The sequence below is a fragment of the Acomys minous genome (genome assembly GCF_964271855.1).
Source record: "Acomys minous genome assembly, chromosome: 3".
Lineage (NCBI taxonomy): Eukaryota > Metazoa > Chordata > Mammalia > Rodentia > Muridae > Acomys > Acomys minous.
In genome coordinates this window covers 101770676-101796284 of record NC_140485.1, presented here as the reverse complement: position 1 = coordinate 101796284, position 25609 = coordinate 101770676, and the positions used below count along the sequence as shown (strand labels likewise).

The 25609-nt window shown below is 42.5% G+C and overlaps 1 protein-coding gene across 4 annotated transcripts in view; it reads right to left on the bottom strand.

Annotated features, from left to right (window-relative positions):
• Positions 1 to 25609, bottom strand: part of DSE (dermatan sulfate epimerase) — a 54177-nt gene that overhangs the window by 14217 nt on the left and 14351 nt on the right. For 3 of the 4 annotated variants that reach the window (XM_084775373.1, XM_084775374.1, XM_084775372.1), the window contains exon 2: positions 13310 to 13778. In XM_084775373.1, the coding sequence (XP_084631499.1) occupies positions 13310 to 13725 (416 nt within the window). In that variant the 5' untranslated portion in view covers positions 13726 to 13778. Of the gene's footprint in view, positions 1 to 13309; positions 13779 to 25609 lie in introns of those variants that run through there. The other variant, XM_084775375.1, reaches the window with a different exon arrangement.

Genomic DNA, 25609 nt, shown 5'->3' with positions numbered 1-25609 from the left:
ACAAAAAAAACTGGGCTACGAAACAAGGAAGACAACATGAGAGACAGCAAACAAGGTGAGAGTAACTCAACAGAGCCAGTGCTGAAGGGATCCAACGCAAGCCAAAGGCTGTGGCAGTTTCTTCAGGGTCAGCTACTAAGAACACATCTCAAGAATGTCTTGTTTGGAGCTGTGCTTAGAGATGGCTCAGTGGGGAAAGAGCAAGAATGAGGATGTGAGGTAGGCTCCCCCCGCCCCCCGCTGTATAAAAAGCGTAGTGTGCACGCTTATGTCCTTAGTGTTGGTGGGCCAGAGAGAGGCAGGGCCCTGGAGCTCACTGGCCTGCTGGTCTAAGTGAAATAGCAACCTCTATGCTCAATGAGAGACCCTAGCTCAAAAAAAAAAAAAAAAAGTAGAAAACGATGAAGGAAAATTCCTGAGATCAACCTCAGGCCTCTCCATATATACCTGCAAGCAAGTACACTTGCACACACATACATAGACCACATAACAAAGAATGAATGGCTTGCTTAAAAGACCTGCAAGAAGATTTACACGATGGCCTAATGTCTGGCTTGTAATTCGTAGCTAAGTATATAATAGAAAACTAAGCAATATTTTTTAAAAATTTTAAAAAGTTGTTGTTATCCTCAGAACAAAAAAATTGCATAAAACTGGAAAATAGAACATAGAATGGTTCAGTTGCCAATAGATTTTGCTTTATTAAAATATGCACACACAATTGTAAATACTTTAAATTGTAATATACCTATAAAATATGAGCGATATTGCAAATTAAAAAGGTATGTGAGTTGTTTTTACCTGGATAAGAGACCTGGATAAGATGTGAGAGATGTGTTTATTGTCTTATGATTTTCTGTAACCCCCGGACAGAGAGAGAATGACAAGAGAGCCTACAGAAGGGAGCAACCACCACACACACTGTGTGCTCACATTTCCGGCCTCTCAGACTGTTGTTTTAAGTGATTTATCTACTCTGAGGTACTTAGTTACAGAAGCAAGAATACATCACTTGAAGGAGAGTCTGGCCTTGCAGCTCTTAGAGCTGGTCCATTCTTTCTTCCTGTGGCTGCCTAACATTTGGTTATTGCCCTATTTAACGTGTGATCCATTAACATGGAAAAAAAAAAAAAGAACCAACAACATAGGCCAACCTGAGGCAATAAGACTTGATTTTTGATTACTCAAAAAATTGTAATCAAATTGATAAATATTTCTCAGGGCAAAAATACCATATTGGTTATATTTCTGTTGTTGTGATAAAATACCCAACAACAACAACAACAAAAAGCAACTTAGAGTGGAAAGAGTTTATTTGAGGACACAATTCCAGGTAATACTCCATCACTGTGGGGAAGTCAAGGAAGGATCTGAAGCAGTTAGCCACAGTCAAGAGCAGAGAGAGATAAGTGCGTGCATACTCCCTTGTACTTAGCAGCCTTTCCACACCTTTTCAGTTCATCAAACCTAGGGAATGGTAACACCCACAAGGGATGGGTTTTCTCAGCTCAGTTAAAGCGATCAAGATGGTCCCAGAGACAAGCCCACAGGCCAATCCAATCTAGACAATCTCTTCCTGAGACTCCTTTCCCATGTGGTTCTAGATGGCACCACATCGAAAGTTAAAACTAACCACCAAAATACTAGCCCCAGAGTGAAGTGTCCCTTACAGTGTAAGCGTGCACGGAGTAGAACTGTACCTCCTCAGGACGCCCTCCTCAGAAATGGCATACTTATCCGATACACCAGCTTTAAAAGGCATTGTCAAAAATCTTTCTTTTACAAAACTTCATAAAATCTAGGCAAGGTCCTTATTAACCACAGACTCATACGGCTTCTTAATGAAAAAAAAAAAAAAAGATGCTTCTCAGTACATTCTGGGAAGAAGCATTCTAAACGCTAGAATTACAGAATAAAGAGACCACTCAGAGAGGGGTTGCTTCCCCTCACTTGGAGGTGCCCGGGCTGAGCAAAATAACACAGGTCTCTCTGAAGGGGAATCATGTGTTTATCAAAAGGTTAAACAGAGCGTTTAAACCACAGATCATCCGACATTTGAGCTTGCCTTCTAAATCTTTTTCATCATCCACAGAAAGCATGCATATTGTATTTAAAGGCACACTTCCCATTTCATCTTTTTTTCCGGTGACAACAATATGTATGAAAAACAACTTCCTCCCATTACACTGAAGCTGGTTGGTGATACTGTCATTTGCATCAATCCTGTCCATTCGTTTTTTTATCTTCTGTGAAAACCAAACAACCCTAGGCAAGACAGATGTATAACTCATGCTTACATTTCTTTATGTCTGAAAGTTAGCATTTTGTCTTTGTTGATATAAATTTATAAAACAGTAAACACGAAAGCGGCCCTGGGGGCTCTCCACACAGACCCTACAGTCCATGGACCTCTCTATGCAGCTGCAGCATGGACATCTGCCACCATGTGGCTGTCCAGACTCCTTTCACCAACTGTCCACTCTCCTTTATGCTCCTGGCTAGGGGTCCCCAAAACTTGTCCAAGTTTTCCTTCTCTGGCACAGGTGAACTTTTTAAAAAAACAAAACAAAACAAACCCCTGCAGGTTTAGAGCCTTCTGCAGGAAATGCTTCAACTTGGTGAGCCAATACAACGGGAAGAACATACTTAGATCAACAGTGTTTTCATGAACTCACCGAACCCTCTAAACTACAATAGGAGACAAACATAATATTTATCTCCAACTTACGGAACAGGTACTGATCTAGAGAAGCCAAGTAACACGTCCAGGGCCCCAGAGCTTGGATACAACATGGCGTGTGGCTCTACATTCCTAGCCCTTCCCTGCAATGATGTACAACTGGCCACTGTCTAACGCCACTAACCGGTCTCCTCACAAATGGAAGGAGGCGGTTTTAACATGAACACATATAAGATGATGACCTCCAAAGTTTAAGGGTTCTGGGAAGAGAGAACAGGGAGTAGAAGAGCAGCACTACAAAGGAAAGAGAACCCAAGACCCTGGGAAGAAACAGAGAGACGCTGTCCGACCACCTCTGTGTAGACCAAAGGTCCAGTGTCTCTGTGACTACAAGCCAACAGAATAGACCACCAGCTGGGGACAGGTGGCTCTTCAGAGTGGAAATGAGGTCAAATATGTATGAGAAGCCACAGTGTGCAAGGCACCAAATTACATTCACACCCACACAAAGATTCGAGATTTCTGCTCTTGGTAAACCTGGTCAGTCGTTCAAAGAAAAAAGCACTTCCTCCTTTGGGGCTACTTAGTGGTGTTTGTGGTTCAGAAAGCCATATTAGGTTCCCTGGGCCCGTAGAAAATATATAGAGCAGTGAAGAAGCCTGACATATAAACCAAAAGTTACATTTCCTATGGTGCATCTGAAGGCAGCAACAGGGTAGAGGCAGAGCCCAGAGGTTTCTGAAAGGAGTTCCTTTGGGACACACTCACGGTCAAACAACCAAATGTGTGCTCTAGTTCTTAGCACATCCCAATAGGCTGAATTTTAAAAAATAATCAGCCATGAGAACTACATTAGGTGCAGGAGTGGGGACATGTCATAGGGTCTGATAGGCCTGGAAGGAATGATGTGGGTCGGTCTGGCTCCCTGGACATAGACAACTTACTATTGCTTAGGTTCAGGGCAGACTTGAAAATGTCAGCTCAAGCAGTCCCAGGGGACGTGACAATATCAAACAGTCAACAGAAACAATAAAAATCACAAAATCCTTAAAACACAAAAGATAGAAAAGCTGCTCACTCCGGATGGGCGTGTTTTTGTGGTGATGTGCAGGTGTCAAGGGGGAAGGTGTTTGTTTTCGCTTCAGTCTTGTTTTAACCTCTCTAAAGGACTTCTTAAAGTGCTCGCTGTCATTCAATAACCACAAAACCAGCCTCAACAAAACTGCATTCAAGAGAGTCAAGAAAGAATAGGCAGAGGAAGAGGGGGAAATGACTGTGGGCAGAGCAGCAGGAGGTGTGCAGGGCGGAGGACCATGAATTTGTAAGTATCAGGGGCTGTAGTGAGGAGGCTCTAAAAACAATAAACACCAAGATACTAGCCAAGGATTTGACTGTCAGCCTCCCACAGTAATAATAAAATGCCTCACAAAAAAAAAATCACCTCATGAAAAGGAAATAATTAACTCATAGTTTCAGTTTCCAGTCAGTCACTGGCCCTACTGTTCTGACCTGTGGTGAAGGTGGAGAACATTATAGTGGAAACTATGGGGTAGAGTGTCCGCCCCATGTCTGCTCCCCCACCTTGGGGTACCCAGGCTCACTGTGTACTGCACCTCGCTGGACAGGAGGGAGGGTAGTTTAGCTGGGACAGGTGGGTGCAGTGCAGGATCCCGGTCGGTGGTGAGTGCTCGAGAATCAGCCTTCTTGGGAGACAGCTCATTTAATTGGGGGGGGAGGGCGCGGGGGACAACAAAGGTTATTTAAACTTTTGGGGAGTCGGTAGAGGTTTTGGGGATGAGTGTACATCATTGGCCAGGGTCAAGGTGCTGGGAATGCCTTATTTGCATAAAGAGGAATTCCAGGTGCTTGGAGGACATGACTTTATAAAGAGAAAGTTTAACCTGTAACCCACCCTTGGAATCTAAACTGTGGTGTTCATTTCCCTCCCCTCCTTGACTGATGTTATAGCCACTAACAAGTGTCTCTTTTCCTCACTCCCTCATACCAGCCATCATACACAAATACCTTTCTAAATGGCAGGCTTATGTGGGAGATCGTGTGTCTTCCTGCTGTACAAATGAAAGCGGGTAGAAAGAAAAAGGATGAGAGAGCCTGTTAAGCATAGTTAAAATGTGTTGCCTTAATTGAGAAAGCCATAGAACTTGAAAAGCTAAAGGCCATTTTGAAGATAGCTCAGACAAAATGAACTACTTAACTTTCCAAGAGAGCCAATGAGCACACCTGTACCATTATCAAGAGATCCAATGAACACACCTGTACCATTATCAAGAGAGCCAATGAACACACTTGTACTATGATCAGCCTTGGTAGCTATTACAATATCTATTTAGCATTACTAAGAATACATTGACAGGAAGGTTACATTGTAAATGATATCAGAACGGAGTTCTTATTTCATCCAATACACAGAACCAGTGCTTACAAACTGATTATAAAACACCATAGGCAATTAAAGATCTTAGATTACAGATACACTCAGTACCACCTAATTAAAGTTCTCCCTCAAGATAGGAAATAAGGAATGCATAAAATCCAAACACCATTATGCCAAGTTTTCATTAGAAAACATTTAAAGCTATACTTTAATTATTTGGTTATATGAAAAGACCGTGCAGAACCGTATATACATGTTACCCGGGCTGTATATAAGAAATGAAAGGCTCCACTTAAAAAGGAAGGTGGCTTCTTCTGGCCTGGAGCAACTCAGAAAACCTACATTGCATTTAAACAGACAACAAAGGACACTGAAGTGTAGGAGGAAGGAAAGAAATTAACATTAAACAATAAGCATATCCTACCAGAACAAAAACAACAACAACAACAAAAAAAAAAAAAACTGCCTTTCTTTCCAAGTGAGTGTGATTGCAGCTATCATCGGATAGCTTAAAAGTATGTACAAAGAGCTATTATTGAAGCAGTTTCATCCCCCCCACCCCCACCCCCACATTTGAAACAGACCGAGACCAGTTTAGAGTTCAAGCTAGCTGAGCAGTAAGAACTTGAGTGAGTTGAGCATCCTACAGAGAGGGCGACTTCACACAAGTCCAGCTGTACTCCAGGGATGCTCAGCTCGCCTTTACCTGCCGACCTGAGCCAGCTTCTTCTGCAGCTTGTGTGCCCCTTGCCCACAGACCCTCGTGGAATGATGCTGGCTGGCAGCAACCTGCTCATGAAATGCCCGTCAAGGCGTCCCAATTGTCAGGGTCCTACCCCTTAAGATTCTGTGCAATTTAAAGAAAGTGACCAATGTAAAAATAAAAAAATAAAAAAAAAAAATAATAATAAAAGGCTTGAAGCCATCTGTTTTCAAGTACTAAACTACACAGAATGAGGAAATTGTCACAGAGTGTAAGGAACGGGAAAGAAAGAGTGGTAGAAAGGTAGAAAGGGTGGGAGGGAAAGGCAAGAGAGCCGCAGAACATGAATGAGAAAAGAGCCACAACTGGAGGCTGGGTTTCTGACAGCTCAGCATTTGTTTCCAGCACCGGTCCTCTTTAATGGATTCCGGGTGTCTGCTGGGCAAAGCCTCCCCGCCTTTCTCACTGGAAGGTCATGAGAGAGAAAGCCTGATCTTTTCACTCACTGCTGTGGCTCCCTGAGTTGGGGCCCAGACACTTCCTCCCACGTTTGATTCTCAGCCTCAGCTTACAGTTTAGAAAAGCAAAAGGGTCGGAAGCCGCTGCAAAGAACTGCTTTAGAGCCCTGCAGGCAAGGCCGAGGCAGGGCCCACAATCCCTGGTGCACAGAGCAGCAAAACTGACTGGTTCACTTCAGTGTGACAGAGGTTTTTCCTTTTTCATCTCTCGCTGTTTCATATTGTTTTACAAATACACCCTAGGATGTCAGAGGTTTGCAATCCATAAGCAAGGATTTAATAATCTGTTGCAGAAAGGGAAAAAAAGGGACAATTACTTCTCTGTCCAAATATTCAACTTTCGTTCTTTCCCCCTCACCAGCTCTCCCAATCCCTTGTAGCCAACTGGCTCTAACACAAGAGTGAAGTCATTTCTTTCCTCTCTGATTTATTTTCTGTCGCATGATAAGGCAGAAAAATACTATAAGGAAAGGGAGAAATGGTGACTCACAGCAAATCCTTCTCAAAAACACAACCCCGGAGCACCAGAGTACCTAACACGGAGGAGCCTGCACCCAAGACTTGACAATCTTGCATCTCCACCTCTCTCTGTATAACAAAAATGGTAGTGTTTTTAGTAAAACTATGTGCCAAGTACATAGTTTTAATTTAAAAAAAATATTTTATTTAGTTTTAATCTATGTGCATTGGTGTGAAAGTGTCAGGTCTTGGAGTTACAGACAGTTTTGAGCTGCCATGTGGTTGCTGGGAATTGAACCCGGGTCCTTTGGAAGAGCAGGCAGTGCTCTTAACTACTGAGCCATCTCTCCAGCCCAAGTACATAATCTTAACAGCTTCCTGGGCATTACTTTCTTCCATGCATGGAGGCAAAGATTCACCCACATTTTACACATGAAAAAAAAACAAAAACAAAAACAAAAAACACGTTTACAGCAGCTATAAAATCTGCCAAGAGGACACACGGCTAACTACAATCGCAGAGTAAGGACACAAGCAAGGCACAGATCTGCCGCCAAGACCACTGTGTCAGGCCTGTGTTCCCAGGGTTCACAATTTAAGAGGAAAGGCCCAAAACCCACTGCTGGGAACTGCACACTGGATACCACCCAGCTTGAGCAAATCCCATCTGTTACAATGGTACCTTAAATCTCTTTTCAATGCATTCACCTCGATGCACGCTTAAGTGAAGCATGGAAGACGTGCTCACACTTTCCCGAAGTTAACTAGACAGTGGTGGTCTCCAATAACTGACCGAGCCTTCTGTTTTATTTGCATTAAGTGCTTGACCACCAAATGCACATACTGACTAAATCAAGCACACAGCAATCCATCCACCAAAGACCTGGATGAGACACGTTATATGAAGCGATGCCGCCTGACAGACAAGCATGCTGTCATGTCATTCATTTTCTAACACAAGCAAAAGTCTACTAAAGCATTCAACTAGCCTCGGGAGAAAACATGGCAGGCTAAATGATGCCCCTGTCTCCTCCATCTTTGCCCCTTCCTCCCTGCAGGGTCTGGTGAAATTGGCTCAAGATCCCTTATTAAGGAATCTATGCATGCACCAAACAACATGCTCCCTGCTTTCCCTCCAGGGCCGTGTGAAAGCGTGCCATAGTTCACCACACACGCTACAGGATTGTTTAATGAGCATACTGCGCCCCTGTGAAAATCTAGAAGGTTCTTTGTGATCTCTGGGCCAAGAATAATTGTCATTTTACAGAGCAACTGACCTGATTTTTGTTTTCACAGACACTGTGAAACGTCAAGACTGAAGAAGCCTATCATTTTTCTGCTAAATAAATAATACATGAAAAGTAAAACAAAGCAAGCTCAGGGTCCACATGTGACCCACGCATGGCCATGGTGTGTGATGCATTTTAGTGACCCGTAATCCTTTCCCGGTCCATTTCCCAACCCTTCAATTGCAACTTCCTCAGCAATTCCTTACTCTCAATTTGAATCTTGAATTATGTGTCTTTAATTTGGGTGATGTAGAGGTAGAGGCACAATAAAGGCAAGCACAAGTAAGAAAATAAAATCACATGGAGAAATGTGAAAACTTTAAGAAAAAAACTGAATATGTGCTGACTTCAGAATATCTTTGAATTGATCTTTATGGAAATCTGTTTAAAGTTGCTATGAAATACTTTTTTTTTTTTACTATTATTTTCCTGACTTGAATTTTAAACTCTTGATGAAAAAAAAAATATTTTGTGTATGTACAGTAACTGCTGTGATTTTTAAAATTATATATATATATATATTTTAATTTGTGCATGTACATGTATATACTCATGCCACGGCATACATGTGGAGATGAAAGGATAACTTGCCAGAATCAGTTCTTTCCTTCTGCCATGTGGGTCTCAGAGACAGAACTCAGGCCATCAGGCTTGGTGGAAGTACATTTACCTCTAGGCATCTCAAAGGTTAAAAAAAACAAACAAACCACATTTTAAACTGCGTTTACAAAGTAAGCAATGCACAACTTTAGCATTAACAAAAACAAGATAGGAGATGGTTTCCGGAAAGGATGTGGGCGCATCCACATAGATAGAGTACGCAAACAAGCCTCGTCTTTCTGAGGCGCACAGTTGTTTCTCGACCCATACAATTATTATACGTTTCTCAACCATCCCACTATTGACAACCTTTCAGAATCTCTTTCTACTTCATAGTGTATTTTGTACAAACACTACAGTTAAATAACATTTTGAATTGAACTTTTATTTCACAGTGGCTGAAATTCTATTCTTTTCTTTTCTTCCAAGACAGGGTTTCACTGTGTAGCCATGGGTGTCCTGGAACCCACTCTGTAGACCAGGCTAGCTTCAGTCTCAGATATCTGCCTGCCTCTGCCTCTGCCTCTGCCTCCCGAGTGCTAGGACTAACGGTGTGCACCACCATGCCTGGAATGGCTGAAATTCTTAAGTAAATCTATGGAACCCTTAAATCTATTTACTATTATTAGATGATATTCAATAAAGGTGATAGTTAATTATGTCAAATTGACAGGAGCAATGAGAGAAGCCTCTGGAGCTGTTGTGAGGGATTATCTTGATTCGGTCGACACGGAAAGACTTGCCGCAAAAGTAGTGGTGGCACCATTCTGGATATAGGTCCAAGATCGAATGAACCGGAAAGAGCTTGCTGACCATGGCATCTGTCCTTTTGGATGCACCATGACTGCCTACAGTCACTTCCTCACCACAGTGAACCAAACCCTCGAACTGTCAGTCAAAACAGACCCCTCCCTTCAGGTTGCTGCTTGTCACGTATTTTCTGGAGAAAAGAAATCCAGCTTCAACATCCAACAAAAGACGTGTCACGATTACTTCCCCCCCAAGCCCTCTCCCTGGCCTTACCACTAGACTCTTGCACACATAAAAAGAGATCCTGGAGTGCAAATGAGGCAAGGTTTAAAGGAACATTTTCAAAGGCAAATTCTGTGAGTTATATGATTGTTCCAGCTCTGAGAACAACTTGGGGGGGGAGGGGGGAGGGGGGGAAGGAGTCCCTTTAAAAACCCATTTCCTTCGTTAAAACTTGTAAAAGGGAAAGCATAGCAGAGGCAGCCGCCACTCCCACCTACCATTGCTCTTTATTGAAGCAAGAACTTTCAGAGTTCTAGGCATTGATCATCTCACTACTAATGTCCCCGTGGGGGAGACATACTAGTGACATAATGCCACACACTAGGATGCCAAGGCTCAAACTGAGAAATTCACCTGAGGTGACACAGCTGGGGTAGGGGGTTGGAGTCAGGACACAGGCTGAATGACTCCGGAGTCGGCCCCTTTCCACTGTGGTCCAAGCAGCTCATGAATAAAAATGCTGCCTGCGCTATCCTCACATTCCCCTCTGAACAGGAGGACCCACTCACTGTAAGAAGGTACACCCGAGGTACAAAGTAGAAAACCGCTGGGCCATTTCTTCAACACAGAATCCACATCATTAGCACAGTACACCACATATAATAGCGACAGGCTCAAAATGTTAAGTAAATGAACACAATTTCATCATTTTCAAAAGGAGAAATATTCTTCAGAGAAGGGCAAATACATTCCACACATGAAGCCCCTGTAGGGAGGTGTTTTAAATCCTACAATACTAAAAAAAAAAAACAAAAAACAAAAAACAAAAAAACCATAAATAAATAAATAAATAAAAATAAATCCTACAATACTGATTGTTGATTTATGAATACAGTCAGCCCTTTTTTTCTGAAATGGATATGGGCATATTATATCCTAAGACAATGACAATACAGTATACTTTTTGTATACAACCAAGAATGGGATGAAAGTGAGCAATTTAAGCAAAGGTAACTGGAATATAAAAACCTTTAGTAATATTTTAAGTTGTATAAAATGATTACGTTCAGTTACATGCCTAAAGGAATGTTTAGGAATGTAGGTTTGAATGTGGCTGTTTATAACTAGCTAAGATTTCTATATGAGTTTTTAAAAGCACAACAGAAAAAAAACTCAATTATCTAAAACCAAAATTCAGATATCAAGGCCCAGTCTCAATCTGTAACCCCAGTTTAGCCTGATCAAAAGAAAGCAGTCTTACTAAGTTCAGTTCAACCTACTAAATGACAGATTGGCTTTTGGCCACTGGATAACAGCACAGTTAGACAACCTCTTTCCACCCCTAGCAATTGTTAAATCTGTACTCAAAGAGACTATGTGAATGTTAAAATTTTTACTTGAAATTATTTACTTTCCTTCTTTTATTAGAGAAGGTATTTAATCCCAGTGACAGTGCTCACTTATTAAATACATACACCCAGATGTATGTATTAATGAAATTATACTAGTCTTGTACAATTTTTCTAACATTGTTATACTGTTATACTTGTGCTTTAATAATTCCATTTTTTAATAGTAATTATTTCTCTGGGATATTTCATGGTCATCGTTATCTACCAAAATCCACTTAACTATGTAAAATAAAAATGCAATAAAAGAGCAAACACAGACAAAAGGGGATTGTTTTTTCTACCTAGCATAATACCAAGTTACTGTAATATTTGATAATGTCATCTTACTGCTCAGGTATCAGGCATGTTTTCATACACAGTTAATTTATTTCTTGGCACCAGAACTAGAATGCGATCTGATGAATGTGAGCCTAGGTCAGAACATATGACACACGTGGCTAAGTGTTACGTTTGGGACAAGCCACATGAAAAGGCCTCTTCAGCCTACAATACCATCAGCTTTGGAAAACTACATGTATTTAACAACAATTTTACAAATTCAGCTCTGATAATGTCTCATCGCCACTTCTTCCATAATCTTGTCTACCAGAAGATGAAGACATCATAGGGCTGCAAATTTCTACCTTTACCTTTGTGACACTAAGATGTATTTCATGTAAGATACACTCACCATGTAACTGCTACTGATACCCCTAAGCATTTAAAACCTGTCCTGTCCAGGCCTATGGCAAGTGGCAACTTGCAGTTTTAAGGCGATGTTTCATATGATTTGTAAGCATTTTTAGCAGCAGGCCTGTGAATTGAGCTAGAGTCTAGAAAAAGAGTCTAGAGTCTAGAAATAAATACCCACAGAATCCCGAATTTAGTCAGTTCAAGTTTTATCTTTTAAAAAAAAAGCAGATAGATAGACTCATGAATTACAAACAAATTCAAGCTAGCCAAAAGGAGACGGGAAGTTTGTTCTTGACTCTTAGACTTCTAGCAGTAAACTATGACATAATCAGAATTCCTCACACATGTTCACTGCAGCACTAGTTTTCCCACAGGGTTGAGCACTCTGCTGCTTATTAAACAGAATCTTGTTTATGAGCTGCCAGTCAGTCCCACCATAATGACTTTCACCTTCTCACTGTCACAAACTGCACATCAATGTTAACTGGCTGAAGTGCCTTTATAGGCCAAAGCATTTCAGTCCACATGGCAGAAGGCTGTCAATCAAAACCTAAGACCAAATAACAGAACCAGTTATGTATCATATAGATAGTGTTTTGCTCCAGGGAAAAGCATACACTTATCAGAGTAATCCAGCAGGATTGCAACCAAGTTGGAAAGTCCTAGTGCCTAATGATGCTGTAAGCACTCTAACATCAGTACGATGCGCTCTTTCCTCACACAGCCATGGGGGTGCTGGTACGAAGAAGCCTACTACACTGCCAATCATATAAAAGTTAGCACACAGAACTGTCTATAAAGCATAAAGCCAGATAAGCAACTATATTATTATTCATGTGTTTATGCAATACACTTCATTTTGGTGTATATTCCTTCCACTTATTCAAAATTAACCATGGACATGCATAGCGGGTTATGCAAGCAGCAGCCTCCCATATGCACCGTGTAACACTTGCCTTATGCCTAATTTCATCTTCACACTGTTTGTTCATCCTGGCCCTAGGAGCAACAGGCTATATGCTGTATAAATAGCACCTAGGTTTGTGTGAATACGCTCCATGCCCGTCACACAAGGACAAAAATCATCACTTATTGACACACTCCTCAGAGTGTGACTCCATCACCAAGTGGTCCACAAGTGCAAATGTACCCTAAAGAAGGAAGACACTCTCCGCTACTGACAGGACACTGGATGCTGAGTTCTGCAACTTTCCCTCCCTTTGGCTACGCTGCCTCTCAACATGTTCCTTCTAAGTCGAAAGCTGAAAAACATATTAGGTCTTTTAGAACAGTTAGACATTCTTGTTTGTTTGTCTTTCTTTCTGCCTCCCTTTTTCTTTTCTCTTATTAATCTGAGCAGTAGGTCAGGTTTCGAAAGGCTAGCCTCTCACTGTGCAGCTGAAAAAGATCTTGAACTTTCCGCCCTATCTCCATCTCTTTGGGCTGGATTACGATCAAGTGCCACGGCACTTGGGTTATACGACGGTGGGAACCAGGGCTTCGTGCGTGCTAGGCAGCCAGTCTACCCACTCAGCTAGACCTCTAGCTCTTGAATCATCTCTTTAAGTGGCAAGGTTAGTACCGTAAGAAGGAAAAGACCAAAATCTACCAACTAGGCTGCGCGGCCATCCTTTCCATGTAGTCTCTGGCCATCTCTCGCGCTTCAATGTTCTCAGGGTACAGCACACAGAACATGGCCAAGGCACCCAGGTTGTTTCCGTAGATCTCATTCCAGCGGGCACTGTACTCCTTGGGATCCCAGGGAGGGAGGTACTCCAGGGGGTTAGACAGCATGACGTGCACGGCCTCCGTGAGCCGGGCAGCGATATGCTCGTGGGAGCTGGCGGCCCTTAGCTGGAGCTCTGCCACCTCCGTCCCGGAGAAGTACAACATGGGGTGGCTGTCATAGTTGGCATTAGTGAAGGGAATCATGACTTCTGGGTTCTCGTCAGTGACGTAGGCTGACACGAAGCAGAGCAAATATATGAAAAACACACTGGGAGCCCCCCGTGTGTGAGTCCTCATCGTGGTATCAGATCTCCAGATCTCCAAGGCAGCCAAACCATCTTCGAACGATCCTACATGAGACACAGAGGAGAACATACGTCAGTCACGTCTGAAGCACACGGGAGACAGGGCTCTATCGCACATTCTTATAAAGACTTATAAAGTCTTATAAAGTCTTATAAAGACTTAAGCATGTGAGTCTCTTAGTACGCAACAAAGAGTTGAAGTAGGCAGAAACTTACTGGACCCCAGCAGGGTCTGATCTTATAGACCTAAACATGCTCTAGCAGATAGAATTCGTTGAGAAAACAACAACTTTGGGCTTACAGAGAGAGGGAAAAAACATGATGTCTTTCTCATAAATTATCATGCAGAAAATTTGAGATGTTTATAGCATTTTTAGACATTAATGCATGAACCACTAACCCCAAAAGCTGGTGGCAAACTGTCTTCTGGATATGTGAGAAGACTTTATTTTTTAAAAATGGGAGAAAATCCTGTATTTCTTCATCCAGTCTCTTTCACCACAATGGCGTCTCTCATCCTCACAGTTTCTGCTCTGAATCAGGCGTTGGGATCTGCGCATTGTGGGGACCCACGCAGACAAAACGGTATGAGGAAGGTTACCTGTCCTCTTCACAGGAGGTGGACCAGAGTAGACAGGTGAATCTGCAAATAGCTCCCTGGGCTGATGTCAGCTGTCCATGAAGGCCAGACTCAGGGCTCTGCAACTGGGAAGCTGGCATGCCTTCATCCAGTTTTTTTAAAAAACTCCAGTATTGAAAGACTGGATGACTAGTGAATGCACTTTCCCTTCAGTACTTGAAACCACTATATGCCTTTTCATTTTGCATATAGCGTTTTGCCATCATTCTGTAAGTTAAAACTTAAAGCAGGCTTACATATTATCTTATCTAGTTGTTTTTCTTTATAGCTCTTTTTTCCCCCAGTGGCATACTTGTACAATAGTTAAAAGAACTACCTTCAAATGGAAGTGAATACACACACACAGAGAAAGAAGCACACACACACACACACACACACACATGCATACACACACTCACATACACACACACACATGCATACACACACTCACATACACACACACACACACACACACACACACACACACACACACACTCAGCATTGTCCATGTCCCACATCTGGGATAAAGCAGGCATAAAATCCCTCAGAGAAAAGTCAGAGAATTCCTAAAATTCTTATGAGAGGAAAGGTTATAGAAAGCAGACTAGGAAAAAAAAGTTTTATGCAAATAATGAGCAGTGGTTTTCAATTATTAAAGGAAAAAGTCAATGGTGAACCCAAGAGGTTTTTCCAAGGAAAAAGTGGCCTCATCCCACACAGATGAGAAAAAAATAAAAACTTGACACCAAATTCAATCCACATTCTCAAGTTGTTCCATCTCCCAAGGAGCAGAGTGTGGTGGCATCACTTGGGGGCTATTAGCTTATTCTGGTAGCTTTTACTCTTAAATGTATTTAGATGTAAATATATATGAGGAAATATAAAGACAGTGGTTAGTGACACATTTTAGGTTCAAGAACAGAATTTCTGATGAATAAAAAATTTTTCAACAGTCATATTAAATCAAATATGTAAAAGAGAAAGAGCTCTGGGAGTCCACCAGTATTATGTCTAGCACCCAAAGCTTCAAGGCGGCTGGCTAGATCCTTCAAGGTCAGAGACCTAGCCAAAAGAAACAGTCCTCTGTAGTGTCAGAGGAGGGTGTGGTCTCTGGCTACACAGAGGTGGCTGGTGTGAAAGAACGCTCAGTCCCCCCAGGGGACTGCCTTTTTCTGCTTCTCTCAAGAGAATAATTGTGCTAGCATTTCTTTTAAAAAATCATGGCTGCTGCGAGCCTTCAAAAGTCTAAGACAAGATGCTGTCATCACTGCAATTAGCACAGTGGGGATCCAGGAGCCCTGGGTGAGGACAGGTCCGGTGGTCTTTCCTAATTGGCCCCACATGCACACATCTACAGTTCTCTCAAAAGGTTGGATCTTTATCTTGGTGGTACAGCAGGAATGGGGTGACTCAGGCTATTGGGGAGAGGTAAGAAGACAATGTGGAGATCAAGATTTTTTCCATCTCCACTCCTGTGCAAGCATTCTGTAAAAGCCTGGTATGTTTATTTGCTGCTGCCTCTTCCTCTCTACATACCCCGCCCCACCCCCGACCCAGTCAGTCACTGAGAGGCTGTGGGGTAGGCATAAACTATGTAACCAAGCTCACCCTGTGATCCCAGGACTCTTCTGCCACATTGCCTCAGGACTTTGCCTGCATACACCTAAGCAATAAAAGAGGTCCCAGAAACAGAACCCAATCAAGACTCTGAATACCAGTTCCTTCTGCCAACTGTTCTGGAAGGTTCCTCACTTACTGCTTCGCATTCATGAGAGGGCATAAGAGCAGAAAGGTGGGGATTTACCACACTTTAAAATATGCTGGAAAAATCGCTCAGGCCAGTGCAGAACCCACAGACATTCTGCAGAACGAAATGATTGGCAGAGACGGGGTAAGGAGCAAGGGGCCTGGCATCTAATGCCAGCCACAAATTACAGGTTGCCTTGCTAATGTCTCACTCAGTGTGCAGGGTTCCCATTGCCCTCCCAGCTGGCAAGACCTTCCTTTACCTACCCACAGTTTCTCCTGGGCATTGGCACAAACAATCACACTAGTTGGGTTCAGCTCTCTACACTTCAAGTTTCCCAGGCGTTGGGAGCGGTCTCTGCACACGTGGAGCTCAGCACTGAATCTGATGCCTGACTGGTCATTGACACCACACGGAACTAAATTCCAGCTTGAGAGTTGGTAAAGTCTCGCCACTAAGATGAGCAAGAAGAAATCCTGTTCTTCCTAATGTGAAGCCAAGACAAGTTTAAAACTTTCCAGAAAGAGAAAAAAGAAAAAGAAAATCTCTGCCAGGAAAGTAATAGGAGAAAAATACCCAGAAGGTCTAGAAACTTCAGTAACCTAAATGTGGTGCTGTAAAGTGAAACAAAACTGAAGGCTACCTAAAACTTGCTACAGAGACACCTGGTTCCATTCATCAATTGTAAATGTCTAACAAATTCTACCAAAAAGAATCCCAGTTCCAGTCTTTTTTTTTTCTATCAGATTTTTTTTCTAACATCTGTCCATCCTGTGTGCACACTTTAAGACTTAAAGAAAGGAGCATTTTTCAAGATAATTTAAAGTAGGCCCAATGTAGGCATGCTGGAGACCAATGTCATGTACTTACTTCACATGAGGAAAAGCTGTAGCTTCCAAACAACACACCTGGGATTATATGTCTCAAAGTGAAGCTCACACACAGACACACACAGACACACACACAGACACACAGACACACAGACACACACATACACACACACACACATACACACACCCTGAGATGAACAGAAGAGATGTTGAGTGTGATTGGTGACAATTGTACTTTAACGAACAGTTTAGGAGACACAGAAGATGCTCAAAAAGACAGTGACTAAGAAAGACTGAAGGGTTTAATTAACTACTTCACTTCCCCCCCTCTCTCCTCCTCCCCCACCCATCCTCCAATGCACAGAGCCTTGGAGAAGTAAGTCTGAAGTTGGAGACATCTAGAAATGACCTCACAAGCAATCCTCACTCTGGCTCGCTGTTGCAGGGACAGCAGAGCTCTGCCAGCTCGCTGGAATCTCGCGTCTAGTTCAAGAACATGGTATTTGAATTTGACAAAATGATTAGACACACTTAGCAACTCACTCTGTTAAGACATAGTGTACCCAGAACTCAGTCCCCACGGTGTCTCTGAAGGATCCTCTGAGCCTCATTTCTCCCGTTCTCTTACGTCTTCGCCCTGTACACACTAACTCGCAGAATTCAGCTCTCTTTCCCATTCTACTGTTCCCACACTACACATCTCTAAAACATTCCTAAGCTTTTACTTAATCAGTGGATACAGTGTAGTAATTTAAGAAACACTGTTGCTACAAGATACTTCAGATAGGGCTGTGATGCCAGCCACCAGCTGCAACCCAAGTTCAGTTTTATTCTCCAGCCAAACCAGTTATAATTATCTTAAGTAGATCTTCACAATGCCACACAGTCCAAAATTATTCTGCTTAATTCTGGTTCCAATAATCCACCACAGCTGTTCCGACTGCCAATACAGAAACTGTGGCTCTGGGATCTAAATGCCTTCCACATATCTGATGGTTAATCTTACAGTAACAATGTGGCAAAGAAGCATTGTGCGCCTGGAAACTGAATACATTCCAGAAACAGAACTAGAATTCAAATCTTAAGCCAAGGGTTTATGTTTGGTTGGTTTTTGTTGTTGTTTTCTTCTTTAACCAAACAGATTCTTTTTTCAAGCATTGAAACATGGAAGTTTCACTTCTGCTAGCTTTACAGAAAGCACAGAAAGAAGGTCTTAAAGAGACAAAGTGTGCATCAAACCAGTGCACCAATTGGGACTAGGTACAGAACGCAGCACAGGGTACCACAAAAGCCCCTTAACTCCTCACTCTTTGGAAAATGCACAGCAGAGCAGACAGATCAGAAAAATGGCCCCAGAGAGAGTAAAATATGTCCCAAATGAAGATGGATTAGAAGCCCTCCTAGGTGCCAGATCTTAGGAACACAACGTAATGATTAGCTGCATGGCACATGGACTTGTGTAGACACCAGTGGGAAAGCCAGCTCTGTTGTCTGCAGGTTTCGAGACTTTCACTCTCAGGGCCTCCAATCTCTCTTTTACAGGATGGCATCTATCTCATGGGGTGACTAAATACAAGCAGAGGACTTCACCTGGGGTCTTGCCTGGAGGGAGAGCTCAGTAAGTATTTATTTGAAATAAAAGCTGAAAAGTTCCACTCGTTTAAGACTATACTAACATTTCAACAACGTATAGGAAAGAATCTGCATCTTCAAATTTCATAGGCACAAACTGAGAATCAGAGTTGTTAACTGGCCCAGGCAGGATCATCAGGCTTGCCCAACACTTAACAAGAATGCTGTCCAATGCTAGCTACCGAGTCCTCAATGCATCACTTATAGTTGGCACATCTCTCACCGGGAAGAAAAGCGTTTGACTCTTGAATGTATCTAGGATTCTTGCCTCTCAGAAAAGAATAACAGATAAATAGACTACACCCTGAGTTTACTTGCTTTCCAAGGCAAGTAATTCTTGGTGTGTATAAAGTAAATGTTTTTTACTGGATGCTTTCAAAAGACAGGCTCAACAATACTACAGTGGCTGGGAAATACAGTATAGCTGGGAAGCTATTTTCCAGTAACACATTTATGTTATGGAAATGGAACACGAATTATGTGGTGACAGCTGCTGTCTCCGTGACAACCAATCACAATTCTTGGTGAAGGATGTACTCCTGACTCACAGTTTTGGGAAACGAGGTATTGCCTAATGTTTTATCAACCTCCACATATGTACTTAAGTAAATGAATATGCTGACTTTCTAGACTCTATCTAGCAGTTTGGGAAATGTTTCTAGATTCAAAGGAAATGGACACAAAGTAAAATTATAAGATACCTGCCAGGCAATTACAGAACCAAACAGAACAAAACCAACAAGAAGGGCCTAGGGTTTGGCCACCTTGACCAGTCAAGATCTGTATCTTTAAAGCACATGGAAGGAGGCTGCACTGCTAGCATCTCTCACAGACTCCTTCCTGGTCATCGAGGGCAATTTTTACGACAGAAATGGACAGCATGTACATTCGCTCACAGTTCCTGCTACCCATAGCCACCATGCTCTGCCCAGGGATGCTGCTCTTCTCTGGTCTGCACAAAGAAATGAGTGGTCCCAAGAACTAGTTCATGACTAGAACACTTGGCCGCATCTAACACTGGCCTGTCCATCTTTACAGGAGGTAAAATTAGCCAGACCATCAGCATAAAGTCTTGTCAGTTACAGCCTCTTCCAAGGAATCGTCGGCACCTGAGTTCAGTGCTCAGCCCCTGCCTTGCTCATATTTTCATTTATTCGAAGTTCTCACCCCTGATACATCATCTCCAATAAGCCTCTAGGCCAAGGATGATAGACCACCTCCCTTGATAAATCTCCACGAAGCCTCTAAGGCCAGCAATGATGGACCAGCTGGAGAGTTGTAACACACGCCAGGCAGAGATGCCCATTCTCCTGCCTTCCATTTTGGGCACAGTCCTTGGAAATACCTCCTTCCACATGTCTGGAGGACATTCGCTGTCATCTCCTGTGCACTCCTTTACACTTAATTTAATTAAAGGGACGTACATACTTTTAACGATCTCATTCCTTTTTTTTTTAAAGTTTCAGTTTTAGTAAGTGAATAATTAAAATAATTTCTGAAAAGCAAATCCTCAACATCAAGTGAAACCTTAACTGTCTGGTCAATTTTTGTAGTGAAATAAATCTACCCTCACTCTCACCTATGCCAAATCCTAAGAAAACATGGTTTGGGTACTATATAATCATCCCCAGGATCCCGAGACCCTGCTCCCCAGTCTGTGAAGCCGACAGAACCAGACAGAAAAAGAGAAACTTCAAAATTGAAAGCTCCTTTCACCATGCAGACTTACTATTTCCTTATTTAAGGGTAAAATGAAATAAACTTTCCCCCAAAGCCATTCTCACACAAAACCCACAACGTAAAATGACAGCATATGGAACCCTCTAGAATTTGCACATGCTACTGAAGGAGTAATTATAACCCTGAGGCCACACAGCAAAACCACACCGAAAGTAATAATGGTGTCCGACATCATCACATAACAGAGATGCTTTAGTTTACGTTTTAAGAGCAGCCTTTTTTGCAATTAAAAAGCATTCTTCTCCCTGCCTCCTGGTTGCATCTCATACAGATACCACACGTGTTTCCAGACCATAACTTGAAGTCCATTTTTCTCTATCAACTTTCTTATATGAGGCCAGGAATTCTTCTAAATTATGTTGAAATGGTGTCTAATGTAAATCTGAAGGTGAGCCCATAGCTACCAAGCTGTAAGAGTGAGGTGTATAAAGAGGGCTAGTAAATATGACTATAAAGCCAAGACCCACTAAGATCCAGATCTCGGAGCAGAAATGATAATCCAGTGAGTAAAAGTGTTTGTTCTGCACTCAGGGCTCGCTGCCCAGATGGTCTAACCAAAATAGTGAGCTCCAGGTTCAGAGAGAGACTATCTGTACAAACAAACAAGTGAATAAATAAGGTGGAAAGAGAGAAAGAGATACTCTAGTTTCTACATGTGCACACACAGATGAGCACACTCATGTTTGTGCTCTCCCCCCCACACACACACATCCATTTACACATCCATTAAGTAACTAATCATTACTAATTAAATAAAATTAAAGATAGTTTTGAAAGAGTGGTTTACCACTTCAAATGTGGGAAGCAAGCAAAACCTGTATCATTTGTGCAGTGGCAAAGAGATCAAGGCTGAGGTAGGCGAATACAGCCAGTCACGGTGCTACTGGGCATTGAATTTTACTTACAAAAAAGAATGAAAGTGAAACTGTCGGGATTTCAAGACAAGTCAAGAGACACCGGAAGTAAATTCTAGTTCATTTACCCGTCTCTTCTGACTGGTGTACTGTACAGTTTTAACTGACTTTCTTAGTAGTGATCTTGCAACAGAAGGAGCCAAAAATATTTCTATAACTTTAGTTATGATTATTACGTACAGAGTAAACTGAGAATGCGCATAATGAAATGGATGTGTAAATCCTGAAACTTTAAAAAGTCACACTGGGTCGATAGCTGTTACTCAGAACTGAGATATCAACTTCTTTTCTGTGACGGGAATAAAAACGCTACACAAGTCAGTTTGTTCCACTACCTACCAAGTGGCTACTAAACTCAGAACTACGTGGTAGGCCTTGAGAGCATGAGTGAGCAGGAAAGCCAATTCTATTATGACACTTAACCTTCTCGCTTGCATAGATTTTGACTAACCACAGAGAAGCACACTCTTGAGTGCCCCTAGGTGCTTCCCCAGAATGTCCTGAGCATCTTCCACTGGCCCAGACTGAACAAAAAGGGGGAAAAAAGAGAAAAGAGAGCTCAGCACCAGCATCCATCTCTCTCGGCTCCCCAAATGTGCACACAGTGTGATTAACTGGCCCCCCACTCCAACTACACAGTCAGTGCCTTTCTCTGGCCACCATGTTCTTCCCAGTCATAACGTAGTGACTGCACCTTTGGCCAGACTGGGAGCCAATTGAACCCTTTCTTTCTTCCTCAAGTAGTCGGGCACTATGTCACAGCTAACTAGAAAACTAGTGAATACACCCCATCCCCAAACAAAAAGCAAAGAAATAAGCATTTCTGGGATTTGTAATCTGCAGTGCTTGCATTCCTGTTCAGCAGTCAAGAAAAATAGGTATTCTCCCTTAATCCAAAGCAACTTATTTATCTCACCCATCATTCCTAGCTGCAGAAGAGCAAACACAATCTATTTTCTTTTTAAAGTTCTGTAAGTGACAACCAAAGATTTTTGTAGAAAAGTTCAAAGGGCGAGCAGCTCTGCCTTTCTCGGTATTAGCCGCATCAGTGAGTTATGGGCTGAAAATAATGGGCAGGCAGAAAAGTCAATGACAATGAAGCCAAAGGCTAAACTTACAGTTTCAAATACTAGTTTAATTAAGCCAGGAAATGCTCAGGATAACTACAGTAAAGACTTCCTCCCTCCCACAGATTCACGAGGGTAGAGAAGAGACTGAGAAAGCCCTCATGCGGGGCCAACATGGCTTGCTAAAGGCAACCTATCTAGACCTACTCCATATAAAATGGGCTATCACTCCTAAACTGGTTGTGAAATTAAATGAACTAATATCTATAAAATTCTTATTCCATGTAAGTGTTTTAACATAAGCAAGTTCTAAGCCGTCTCAGAACACATGAACGGCTGAGGGTCTAAGTTAGAGCTGGTTTGAACTTAGCATCATCCTTAGCTATGTTCCTGTTTAAAATAACAGCATCTACACCAGATCACAAGGTGCCTGGGTAGACTTAATTGGCTGACATAGTTGAAGTACCAAAAGTACGCGCAGGAGCTGGGCATGCTGGTGTACACGTTTAATCCCAGCACTTGGAGCGGGGTGGGGCGTGGCCCGCAGGCAGATCTCTGTGAGTTCAAGGACAGCTGGGGCTACACAGAGAAACCCTTCTCAAACAAAACAACAACAATAAGAAAGGATGTGCAGAATTCAGAAAGGGCTCATGAATACGAGCAGTCATTATCTTCTCTAGGAGAATATTAATGTCAGCCACAATGGAGGAAGTGCACCATGACCCACGAGGAAGTAAGCACTCACAAAACTCAGAGAGCTTTACTCCCAAAATAGGTACAGTGCCTGTTTACTAAAAATCTTCAGTTTCCTCAAGAACTTAACAACCAAATATTTTGGCAAATATAAATCATTTGATTCCAAGACAGTTAGTTCTTCCTGTTCAACTGCACATTGACAACTTTGGGGCCTCATATTCTAATAACTAAATCTATCCACGGGAAATGGAGGTTTTTAAATCTAGTGCTACTTCACCAATCACAGCTTATAGAAAAAGATTGCTGAAATGTATGTACCTAGACAGAACAAGCCCCTAAGTCCCAGTTACAAAGAGAGGCAGAAGGAGTTCTGTGAGTTCAAGGCCAGCCTGGTCTATGTAGTGAGTTCTAGGCCAGCCAGAGCTATAGAAAGAGATTCTGTCTCAGAGAGGACACACACACACACACACACACAGAGGGGGGGGGGACAAAGAGAGAGAGAGAGAGAGAGAGAGAGAGAGACTTGCTTTTTTAGAGATGTCACATTTAATTGAAATGCATTTTCCACCATCTGTCCATGAGAACATACATTAACTAAAACTAAATTCATCTTCCATTCAAAACAAACTCACTTACCACGCTTTCTCACTCTGGTTATTCGAAACCAGCTTCTTCTACACCCAGTTTTACATTCAACATTGTTCCACTTTGTCCAAAAAAAAAAAAAAAAAAAGGTTCCTGATGCCAATTCCATTCCAGGACTAATCAACTTCCAGACTGGACTCCCATCTTCTGGGCTCTTTCCTGAATCCAGTCAATGGCGCACGCACGCACATACATATGTGCAGGGCAGGTTTCCCTTCTTCTAAGCTAGAATGCTCAAAACTGTATGAATGAGTCATAACCTCCTCTATGACAGATTTTCGTGGGAAATGTTGTGAAACACATCTAACCTCTCTTACGTTCACTCACTTATGAATTTTGCTACATATGCAAATGATGTCTGCATCTCTTCTGGGATCTGCCAGTTTATCCCCTAACAACAACAACAACAACAACAACAACAACGACATCATGGCCTATCAGGCTGTTCAGGAAAGGGTTAAGTCCCCCGGGGACCCTAACTGCTCAAAGCTCACACTATCTGGAGGAAAGCCAGACTCCAGACCTGTGAACAGCCCATGGGAGGTAGCTCCGGGATCCTGGATTACTCTCCCTGATATATCAAGGTTCGGTTTTTGTAGACGTTTAGTGCTCAAGTGACACTAGTTTGATCAGATAGCTGTGCTGCAAGGGTGTGGGGTGAGGGATGGAGTCCGGGGAGCTGGGATCAGCATACAGGTGTTGCAGCACAGATGACAGGACTCTGGTTAGAACCCGCCCTTCCCCAGCCGGCAACACTGCACAGGGTGCTACAGCGGAGAGAGCACCTGGAAGCCTGTCCTGGGCTTTTCTGGGAATTTGCTCTGTATGCTCTGTATGCTCAATTGCCTCTACCTACTGGTTATGTTGAACAAAACTATGATTATAATAAATTTCACTGTCCAGCAAATGAGCCACTGAACCAAATGGTGCTGTAAGGACCTCCAAATGCTCGCCGTGTTCTTCCTTCATCCCTTTGGTAGAATTATTTACATTAGGATTGAGCATCTTGCCCCAATACTTTGTCATTAGAAAATCTTTAAAGCATATTTGTTATTTATTTATTAGGAGACCAAATGTGAATGTGGAGGTCAGTGGATAACCTGAGAGTCAGTTCTCTCCTTCCGGCAGGTGGGTGGGTCCCAGACTGTCAGGCTTGGAGGCAAGCACCTTTATCCTCTAAGCCATATCAAGCAATCCTCCCTCCCAACTCCTCAAATAGTTATCAATAATAAATTTGCTTCGGGGGCTGGAGAGATGGTTCAGAGGTTAAGAGCATTGGCTACTCATCCAGAGGTCCTGAGTTCAATTCCCAGCGACCACTTGGTGGCTGATGACCATCTATAATGAGATCTGGTGCCCTCTTCTGGTGGGCAGGCACATATGCAGGCAGAACACTGTATATTTAATAAATAAATAAATATTTTTTAAAAATAAAATAATAAATTTGCCTCTTCTGTTACATTTTTATATTAAATATTTTTACATACACTGAGTTTTCATTTTCAATTTTGTCTCCCAGATTAAAATTCTTTTTTATTAATGTTAACCCTTTTTTAAAATGTTATATGTGCTGCTGAAGCAAGATCACAACCCAATTGTTATCCCCTCACTTGTATCTTCCTGTTCCCACCCTCCCTCCCTCCCTCTTCTGCCCTATACCCCTCCCCTAAACCTCTGGCTGAAGGGGCCCTCTCTCCCTACCATATGACCACAGCCTATCAGGTCTCATCCAGCTAGCCTGCTTCCCGTTGTGGGCCCCCGCCAAGGGGAAGTGATCAAATTGGGGGTACCAGAGTTTATATCAGAGGTAGTCCACACAACTGTGGAGAATGTGCTGTCCATTGGTTATATCTGAACAGGGGGGTCTAGGTTCACGGCAAGCATTGTCCTTGGTTGATGCAACAGTTTGTGCAGGTCCCCTGAGTCCAGATCCACCCGCCTCGATGATCAATCTCCTTGTGAGGCTCCTGAACCCTCTGGGCCCTT